Consider the following 10804-nt stretch of genomic DNA (forward strand, 5'->3'; position numbering starts at 1 on the left):
AGAAAAACAGTGTCCCTTAATTATTATATTTCTTTCAACTTTACCCTTTGTCTTGTTCGTGTTATCGTGTTATCGTGTCAGGTTCACACCTAACAAAGGGAAATGAGATGTTTATTGACCCATTTTTTTACTTGATCACCCCTTTAGTGTAAAGGAGTAGTCATAAATACACTGGATGAGGCTGTCCCTACTAAGAAAAGGGGGAGAATATATCACCTCCTCTAAAAATGGATTAGCCTGAAGACTGTAAAGGTCGTGAGATGACTTGAATTTTGTTCTTCTTTGACTACGGTGGTTTTGGTAGAAAATCGAACCACATACATTCAAAATCTTTCAAATCCAAAAATGATATCCGCACCCTGTTTTTTTAATAGCGACAATCCTCATTTTTAAACATTTCCTGATTGACTAGTAATAAATATTTTGGAATTAAAATATTTTAATTCCTAATTAGAAACGTGTAAATAGAATGTGTGGTGGTATTGTTAAAATAAGGGGATGTTCAAGTGATGGCTCATATTTGAGATTTTGATCTTAGAGTAATAAAAAATTGTGGATTACGTAATGGAAGTAATAAATTCGAATCCTTTTTTTCTTCTTCTCTCAAGTCTCAACCCATCTAGTTTATTTGTGTGACTACCTTTTTACACTTCAAGGGGGTGGCCTGGGAAGAAAGGGGGGCTAATACATCATTTCCCTTACGTAAAGCTTGAGTTTGTTGAATTTTCTCTTCTAGAGAGGTTTATGTGGCCGTTTTTGACACGGGTCTTCGTCTGTTGAAGCCTCCAAGATTATAGAATTACTTATAAGCCTCCATGGTTTTCATTTTTAAGAAGGGAGATTGAAAAGAACTTGAATATGTGTACATGGGTTTTGATTTACTAAGCATTTGAGAGCTGATCAGATTGAGAAATTTGACTTCTAGGCGGATTTATATTGAAGTTTTTGACATGTGTTTTAGCCTCCGAGAAAGGAGATTGAGAAAATTCAAGGTTCTAGAGGGATTCAGATTGAGAGTTTTTATAAACAGTCTTGTTTATTTAAGAGCCTAAATTGAAGGGAATCTAATTCTAGAAGGATTTTTGTTGAAGTTTCTGGCACATGGGTTGTGTTTGTTTAAGACTTTAAGAACTGAGGTTTGAGTAAATTCAGCTTCAAGGGAGATTATATTCATTTGTACTACACTATTTTCAAAAACTCTACATTGCGGAGATTCTGAGTTTCTAGAGGGATTTCTGTTGGAACTCTTGTCTGGGTTTTGTTTGTTTAAGCTTTCCAAGTCGAGCAGAGCACGGAAAGTTGATGAATTAGTTCTTGCATGATTGATATTTTTCTGAGTCTTTAGAAGATTTTGATATAATCTCCATTCAAAAGTGGGAGGAAGTTTGCTTGAATCTCTGGTAAGTTATCACAACAGTTATTCCATTATGCTTCTTTCTTATTCTTCTCTCTCTTTTGCCCTCTCTCCTTCTTTTAACTGTGGGATCTCGGCCTTGAATTTTGCTGAAGAATCTTGTCAAATTTCTAACACCATTTGATGCATTATCTCATCCATATGAGCCACCCACTTCGATTCTGATGAACTATACCTTGAAAATCATGTCAATAAGATGATGAATTATTGCATTCTTTTGGATGTCCAAACCAAAAGGAACATATAAAGATGGGATTTATCACATGGTTAAGATCATCTTACCAATTCAATTTTTGGGTTTGCTATAGATTAGACGGTTTGGATCGATGAGATGGTCCTCCAATTGGATTGCACATGTGATGCCATATGATAATTGCTCCTTTTTTTCTCCCATTTTATTAATCCAATCCTATGTGCGTGTGATCTGATCCATTCATCCAATAGATAAACAGATTGCTAATGCCCCAAATAGTAAACCGATCAGAAGATCCTAACCATTAGATTGAAGCTATTGCTCATTGAATGTGGACCATCTATCAAATTTATTCTTTAACCTCCATATGATGGGCCCAAAATTCCTCCATCAGACGGCTAGGATCATAGGGAGATTTTAAGACTTTGACGGGTTGATCATCTGAATTTTCACGGCAATTTAGTCATTTGAAAAGTCTTTGCTTTTCCTCTTTTGTTGCTTTTTCTTTTGAAAAAAGTCTTGTATTTATTTAAAAGGTTATTCTAATCTCTCTTCCTTGACAGGTTCAACATGGTCTGTTCTAGAAAATTGATCATGGGCTTCTTAGTGATCCTATTAGCCTTACATTTCAAACAAATTACGGCTCATAGCCCACTCGAAGAAACGCTCTTTCAACTCGTACGAGGTGAGAATTTTTATTTCTTTCAAATTTCAATAGACCCTCGGAATTCCGTTTATATATTTTTTGGGAAATGATATTCACACACCCTTCTTTTGGTTTAGCCATTAATAATTTTGTTAGCACTTTTCTAATTGTGGTGGGGGGGTTGATATGATCATGGTTTTAAATTTCGACCGAAATTTCAGATTTCGGTGGAGACCGACACCGAAATCACCCAAAACCGAAACGGTCATTTATTTCGGCCGAAATTTCGGAACTTCGGTTGAAATTTCGGTTTTTCCAAAATTTGACCCAAAAAATCTGTTTGTTTTTTAATATTAATTTAATATTTCACCGAAATTTAATATAATATTGAATAAAATATTGAATTTGGGTTTTGTACCAGATTTCGACCGAAAAATTGAAATTTCAGGGTCCGAAACCTGTACCGAAACCGAGATTTTAAACCTTGGATATTATAGCTGATTGGAATTAGAAAAAGAGAGTGCAGATATAATTTCTCTTTTTCGTAATTATATATTTTTGAAAGTTCTATGAACGTTGTAACTAGTTTTGAAGCATTTTTATTGATTAAAACTTCATTTTTGTAATTTGAGGAAATTATTACCTTTTTTCTAGAACAAATTAAATGAGTTCCACTGGTAGCTGCTCTTTTAATTAATTAACAAGTAGATTAATTAACTACAAATAATATGTTAATCACGTTTAATTTACACTAATCTTTATTTTTGTATTTTCTTAGGCAGGAGTTTGGTAGAAGGCGATAACAGTTCAGAATCTGTGAGACCCTTAGCTGATACAGTGAGGATTGATCCTCTTGATAATTTCAGAAAATATAGAGGAGGATATAACATTTCAAACAAGCACTATTGGAGTGTAATCTCTCTCCCCCTTCTCTCTCTCTCTCTCTCTCTCTCTAACATAGCTGACTTGTTCTCTTTTATTGTTTAGTCTACTGTATTTACAGGAAGATACGCGTACGGCACTGCCATAGTTTGGGTTTTGGGCGGCATTGTCTATGCGGGAATTCTGCTCACGACTTTGTGTTGTATGAAGAAAAAGAAAAGAACAGATGTTAAGAAAGTAGCCTGCTCTAGAGCCTGCTATTTCTACCCTATTCTCTTGGGATTTCTCTTTACATTCCTAGCCATGTGAGTCTTCTTTTCTACACATCCCATAAACTTTTGCCTACAAAAATGCTATTTCTACCTTATTTGTTCTCTACTAGGGGTGCAACTTGGGTCGGGCTCAACCCGAATTCAACGGGTTCAACCCCATTTTGGCTCGGATTGGGTCGGCATTTCATAAGGTTGGGTAGGGAAAGCTAACCTGATTTAATTTTGGATTGAATTAGGCTTGAGGCTTCGGACCAGTGTTTTAGAATGCGAATACGTACGGGTCAAAAAAAGGTCGAAGAAAGTCCTAATTAACTCGGCACGACGCGGTCTAATACACGATTGAAACAGTCATAACTCGGGAGAGTATCAAAGGAGTTTTTATTGATATTGTAGGACAAAACGCAGAACGCAACCAAGGAAAAAATGAGTCGACTCAGGGGAGTTTTAAAACTATGCCTTGGATAACCTGACCCCATCCAAACCCAACCTCGGCCCTCTATTTTTATGGTGATTTTGAAAATCTTAGGGGGTTATGTTTTTCTATATATTTTTTTAATTTCTGCCCTAGTCTAACCCAAACCCAACCTGATTCAACCCAACCCAATTTGGAAAAAAATGGGCTATGCGGAACGGGTTAGGGTTGAGATATTTATAGGTGGGTTGGGTTAGTGGTGACCATCGTCGATCTGAAGGTCAGGTTGGGTCATGTTAGGATTGAGAGAATGCTATCTTAGGTTGGGCTAGAGTTGGCCTCAACCCAACCCAATCCAGCCCGAGTTGCACCTACTAGTCTCTACAAAAATCTTCAACATATTATATTGCCATTGCTATTGTACACATTTAATTTCTTGCAACACATGTTCTTAAAAAAATATTGTGTGTAACAATGGCTAGAACATTTTGTACATCTGCAGTGTAGCATCAGGAGTGGTTCTAGGGGGCAATGCGAGGTTCTATTCGAAGGGAACGAGAGTGAAGGACATAGTAATTGACACGGCAGAAGACGCGGCCCAAACGATATACAACGTAACGGGTGCAATAAGGGCATTGCAAGACAATGCTGTGGTCTCCGATGCCGCCGGACGCCTCAACTCGACATCTCGCCAACTCGACAGCGAGGCTGATAACATACTCAGACAAGCCAGGAAGCATAAACGTTGGGTCAACTTGGGTCTCAATATACTGTAAGTTTCTACAATTTTTTGTTTCTAAGAACATTTCTTGAGTAAAATTTTATTATTTCCACCATTTATATAGGGAAATGATAAATTTTAGGGATATTATTGTTAGAGGAATGCTAGAGTTAAGGGGGCCCTTGCAAAAATGAGGTGAAAGGGCGCCCGCATTGGCTGCATGTCACCATCCTATCAGACTCTGATATTATGGTTACGTGCAGGCCATGTCATGGTTTCCAAACATGGCCCAAGTGAGTTTGTATTGTAGTTGAATTGTCGTATAAATCGGTGTATAGGCCATGTCTACCATTTTAAGTGACTAAAATGCCCAACTAATATCAAAATGACCGAATTGCCCTAATCTCATGCTCTTGTTTTTACTTGCAGGTTTGCAACAACCACTGCCTTTGTTTCATTGAATCTGATTGCAATTCTAGCTTTGCTAGGTAAGTTTTAGTGCCTAATTAATAAAAACACCCTTAATTTTTTATGCAAATTCCTTCTCTTTGCAGTAATGGAATTTTGTCCTTATTTTTCATTCCAATTTCTGAAAATTCTGTGATTGCAGTTTCCGGGTTTCTACGACCGCGCCGGCCTATTTACTCGTAAGTAGACTGGAAAATACAGTAAAATTAAGTGATATTTACATTTGGTCATTTAACAAGTCCAAAATACACTAAGATTAAGTTATATTTACCAATAAAACTCTAATCTTTTATGTGCCAATTAGTCATTAAGAATTATGATTTAGCCAAAAAGTTTGTCATATGTGAAGACACTATTTTTTTTTTTACCAAAATACCCTTCATGATAACTCTAAAATCATCATTTGTTTCCATAATTTTTTGTTCTGTACCCCTATGAAACTGAAATATGACAAATGCTAAGCCCAATTTTAGTAGGCAAAAAAATCATGATTTTTGAAATAATTGAAAGGTATTTTTGCGAAAAAAAAAGAGTTTAGTCAAGTATTTAAGAAGTTACAACTTTGCGTTTTCGGCAATTTCATAATTTTCAATGACTAATTGGGAAATATTTTGCAGAGTAAGAATTTATAGACAACTTTTTTATGTTTCAATTGGTCGGAGGTTCAATCCAAACTTACCTACCAATAAAATGACCAAAGCACCTTCCATTGGCACCATCCAACTTTTGAAGTTCTCATTGAATTTTCTTGTTTGGACAGGTTAATTATTCTATGCTGGGTTTTCACAGCACTTTGTTGGATGTTCTTTGGAGTGTATTTCTTCCTAGAAAAGTAAGTTCTTCATGGCACCAACTCCTCTGAATTCCCTTATTCTTTTTTGGGCTGCCTAGAATTAGAATAGGAAAATGATTTTTCCACCCCTTGACAATTCCATTATCTTTTGTTTTCCTTTGAAAATGACTCCTTATACTGAGATCATGAACATTTTCTTTATTTTTTAGGTTTGGTGGCGACACGTGCACCGCTCTCGAAGATTACCAGCAAGATCCTACAAACAGCAGCTTGAGCGAAATCCTTCCATGTGACGAACTTCTTTCGGCTGAACCCGTCCTATTTGATGCCAAAGCAGGAATCTATGATCTCATTAACCAGGTAACAAAATCTTATTTATGGGTATCAATACCAATTCCTTCATTGATATGAACATATAATAGCTTGTATTTATTTCAAGTTTTCCACTAACTGCTTCTGTTTTCAAACTACAGGTAAATGCCAACATATCAGCCCAGCCTGCATCATCCCCTGTGGGCCAAATCCGCATCTGCAACCCATTCTCCGGCCCTCCAGATTACATTTATCAGCCTGAAAATTGCTCTGCGAATACAATTCGAATAGGAGAGATTCCCCAGGTAATAATTGTTATAATATGGTTTGATCTCAATGAAAGCCTTTGTATATTGTGGATTATTAGTGTACTCTAAACCATGTATTTGACGTTTGCAAAGTGTCCGGCTCCGAGACTTTGGCTAACACCTGACTCTCGGGGCATGACAGTCTCAGTCACAAATATCTCCAATATTTTCAAAATACAGTAATTTTAGGGAAATGATTTCTGCGCTCCAATGTTTTGATAAACATGCACTCTAATTTTTGTCAAGTAGTATTTAAAGGGCTGTCAGAGGAATATTACGGTTCTCAAAAAGCTCTTAAAGCCCTTTAAATACTACACGACAAACATGTGGAGCGCATGTTTATCAAAACATTGGAGCTCTGAAATCATTTCCCTAATTTTATCACGATATTTTGATAAAACGACAAAATCTTGAAATAATCCAGAGAATTTAAAAAATATAGCAATATTTTCATTTATCACCATAATATCACAATATTTTTTACGATATTATATATTTTATATTTTTTTTCTTAATTTATATATTTTAAAATAATTTTCTTTTATCATTTTTCCCCGATATAAACCCAAAAAAATTAAAAAAATAATATATTACGAGATTTTCCCTTATCGAGAAATTTCCAAGAACGATATTTGTGACACAGATGACAATAGCTCTACAAATTCTCTTACCTTCCTATGTTCTTTGATTTCCCATCCCAAATTCAATTATTGACACCCTTAAACATTTTTCTTATCAAGATCTTGAGGGGATTTACATGTTCCGGCAATGACTCCGATCCCTGTAAAGAGGGCGAATTCATTCCTGCAACGACTTTCAACACAGTTTCAGCCACTACAACTTCAGTTCAGAACCTACTCGACTTGATTCCAGGCATGGAAAGCTTGGTGGGCTGTCAATTGGTGAAAGATGCCATTACTGAGATCCTTTCCCACGAATGTAGACCAGTGAAGAAGTATGCTAGAATGGTTTGGGCATCAATGGCAGTTCTCTCAATGATAATGGTGGTTCTAGTTTTAACATGGACGGCGAAAGCTTACCATGAGAGAAAGCGCCATTTTTCTGATGGGTCTGTGAAACCTCATTCAACTACACCGGATGATACGACAATTTTACAAGTGAAACAGTTGGAACCTGAAGTGGGTGTGTAGCTGAATTCAGATTCTTGTATAATATATGGGAATTCAAAGTATAAGGATGTTCTAGAGGCTAATTAAGCCAAAAGATCAGGATATGAAACAGAGTAATAAAAAGCAGTAAAAAGATGAAGAAGAAACTTAGTTATCAGACAAAAGTGGATGCAGAAGGAAAAGAGGCATCCCAAGTAGAAATACTAAAGGATGGAGACTTTGATCCGAAGGAGCAAGTCCACCTTGGCAAAGAATTCTTTTTGTAATGGCAAGAAAATCAGAGGATTTCACCCGCAGATTGTAGAATCCTAATACAAGAATTGATTGCAATTTTTTTTTCTTTGTTTTTTTGAATTTTTCCATTGAAGAAGTAGCAGTAGGATGAAAGTCATTTTTGCTTTTCACTTGATATCTGGATCCCTTATTGAATGTTAGCACTTCTCTCCTTTGTTTTGACATTTACAATCTTTTCTCTATTGTAAACTTCTCTGATTGAATGTTACTAGCTTGTGGGCACTGTACCAGACAATTAGAAAACTGTAAAATAACACCACCCAACAACAAGCATCACTAAAACTATGTCCATCAGCTTCTTTATCTTGGTTATAAAATAAATCATCTGCTCTAATCAACCAAATATCCCTTCAAAATTATTTTAATCCTAACGTTCAGGCATCAAACCATGCTACGCTTGTAGTCTAGATGTGCTTTTGGATGTAACATTACATGCATTCCGGTCAAAGTTGTCCTTGCCCTTAATTTTTCAAAGGCGTAATTGATTTTTGAGATATCCTTTCCTGCCTAACCAATATGCCAAAAATCTCAAGATTGATGGAACGTGTTAGGCTTAGGCTACGCCCTTGAATCACTTAGGATCTTAACATTCTACTATGCTCCGTAGCCGACGTCCCCGGTGGCCCACTCTGTGATGACTTTTACTCTAGTTCGCAGGTAGCATAAGTCATCCCTTCTGTTGCCGACACACACTGTGATGACTTTTAATTCAGTGAGTAGAACATGGACATGGTGATGGTGATGGTGATGGCTTTGATACCCAATATTAGGTAACTAACCAATATGCCAAAAGTCTATGACTGATGGACTATAAAATTACACTATCAGCTATGAGTGTCTTTCAAATGGGGATCTAAGAAAAAATGAGCTACAATCCACTTTCAAATTCTGTAATTAAATGGTAATAAATGTTGTCTGATAGTGTCTTTCAAATGGGAAGCTAGGAAAAATGACCAGTAATCTACATTCAAATTCTGTAATTAAATGGTTAGAAATGTTGATTTTAACATTAATGATCGACAAACCAGGGCCGCCCAATGAAGAATCATGATCTGATCAAGCTTATCATGCATTCCTCAAGGTATTATTTCCAAAACTATGCAGTCGCCTAAAGTGAGAATTTTGGTCGTTCGCCAGTCTCATCACTACACTAGCATGTGGGTTTGATCTCAATACGCCGCCACAAAACTGTACAGTACATCCAACCCCTCAATCAAGGCTTGAATGCATCAATGGTTGAAATTTTTGGGTGAGAATGCCTAAAAAGCCCCTTGATTTTCTATAAAAAAAAAAAATTATCCTCTAACGTGCACTCAATTACTTCTGTGTATACATACAAAAAAGAATTGTTCTTTTGCAATATTGCAATATTTTGTGTAAAACATCAGAAAACATCATATTGAGCATCCAAATTGGCCATTAACCATGGATTGCGGTTGCGAGAAAAGTAACCTGTTCGTTTTAGATTGTGACAACCAATCGCCGCCCCCAAAACCGATTACTGAACTCGCTTGCGGTTGCGAGAAAAGTAACCTGTTCATTTTAGATTGTGACAACCAATCGCCGCCCCCAAAACCGATTACTGAACTCGATCGAGTTCAGTAATCGGTTTTGGGGGCGGCGATTGGTTGCATCAATCTAAAACGAACAGGACCTATAAGTTTAGGCCTAAAGCCAGCCAGTTATTAGTTTCCTAAGGTACTGTTTGTTTTGGATTTTGAGCCCAAAACCGAATCTTGGTAAGATGTTTTGGTTCACATTGTAGAATCGATTTTGGGCTCAAATCAATTCTACACAATAAAAAATATCTGTGTTTTTTTTGTGGGTACGTAGAATCGATATGAATCTAAAATCGATTCTACAACTACAAATCAAATGCCCAATTTTACTAAGAATCAATTTTGGACTCCAAATTGATTTGATTCTCAAAATTCAAAACAGACATGGCCAAAGAAAAGAAAACAGGGAAAAATTGGCAAGTTCAGGAGAGAGAGACAGCCCTAAAATTCAACTGTGCCAAAAAGACACCAAATATAAAGGCAATGAGCTGAAAATTGGTCAGAGAATGATCTCAGACAAAATAAATGCATAACAAAAACAGTCCGGAATACAAACACCTCAGGTTGTAACTGAAAGCCGAGAGCTGGCTTTCATCAGAATTATTTTTTGAATTTACTACTCTTTGCAACCACATTCCTTAGCATCAATACTCAGTCAAGTACAAACTGAATTAAATAAAATGGTTGCATCCTTGATCCACTCATTTTGTCTTTACATAAAGGGCTCTTAGAATTTTTCACCAGCATTTCCACAGATCAGAACGTATTGACTTCATGTCTATAGTATTATAGTATTTTGGTAAAGGTATGTCGTTTGAAAAATTAAAGTATTTTGTTAAAGTTTATGGCTGCAACTGACAATGACAACATTCATGCAATTTCTGTTAAGAGGAAAGCAGAAAGATACAAAGTGTGACAATTTCCTAGTATTTCGAAAGTAGAAAACTAGTTTGTTATTAGACTGCTACGTTATCAGAAAATAGCCAAATACACATCTCATTGGAAAATATCTTATCTGGCATGGATTTTATTCCCAAGAATTATAACCTATGATTTGTGGACACGGATATGAGTGTCGCGTGTTGACAATTACGGAGTATTGGACATGGGAAACCCATAAAATTTAGAAACGGGGACACGGCTAAAATAGAAAGTATATATAATCATAATTTGTTGGTACGGATTCGTGTGTCGAGTTTCGACACGGATATGAGTTGTCTGAATTGGCAACATCTAAAATTCTAGAAATTGTGACACATACACAAAATTATTGATTATTACACAAAAACATGTCCACACACCCACATTAACTCACTCTAGCAATACATTTAAAAGTGTCCAAAGGAGTGTCGACACGGGTGGACACGCGTGTCATGTCGGACACAGCACGGCACGTGTGT

At 36.4% G+C, this 10804-nt stretch overlaps 1 protein-coding gene across 2 annotated transcripts; it reads left to right on the forward strand.

Annotated features, from left to right (window-relative positions):
• Nucleotides 1–765: 765 nt before the first annotated feature.
• LOC143862528 (uncharacterized) lies at nucleotides 766–8004 on the forward strand. Of its 2 annotated transcripts, none has more exons than XM_077373599.1 (11): nucleotides 766–1400; nucleotides 2171–2292; nucleotides 3032–3165; nucleotides 3241–3440; nucleotides 4322–4591; nucleotides 4970–5028; nucleotides 5151–5187; nucleotides 5769–5840; nucleotides 6011–6161; nucleotides 6275–6418; nucleotides 7162–8004. In XM_077373599.1, the coding sequence occupies exons 2-11, from the start codon at nucleotides 2178–2180 to the stop codon at nucleotides 7570–7572; spliced, it is 1593 nt and encodes a 530-aa protein (XP_077229714.1). In that variant the 5' UTR covers nucleotides 766–1400; nucleotides 2171–2177; the 3' UTR covers nucleotides 7573–8004. The 2 variants fall into 2 exon arrangements, with proteins under 2 accessions (XP_077229714.1, XP_077229715.1); XM_077373600.1 differs by having other exon boundaries at nucleotides 772–1400; nucleotides 3257–3440.
• The last annotated feature ends 2800 nt before the right edge of the window (nucleotides 8005–10804 follow it).

Source organism: Tasmannia lanceolata, unplaced genomic scaffold (assembly GCF_043159265.1).
Source record: "Tasmannia lanceolata isolate RefF3 unplaced genomic scaffold, GAP_Taslan_0.1 ptg000037l, whole genome shotgun sequence".
NCBI lineage: Eukaryota > Viridiplantae > Streptophyta > Magnoliopsida > Canellales > Winteraceae > Tasmannia > Tasmannia lanceolata.

Excerpts from the sequence above, each read along its gene's own strand:
- LOC143862528 (XM_077373599.1), top strand. The coding sequence starts at position 2,178 with ATGGTCTGTTCTAGAAAATTGATCATGGGCTTCTTAGTGATCCTATTA. Across the intron at positions 5,188-5,768 it reads CCGCGCCGGCCTATTTACTC|GTTAATTATTCTATGCTGGG; the intron begins GTAAGTAGACTG and ends TTGTTTGGACAG. Across the intron at positions 6,419-7,161 it reads GAATAGGAGAGATTCCCCAG|ATCTTGAGGGGATTTACATG; the intron begins GTAATAATTGTT and ends TTTCTTATCAAG.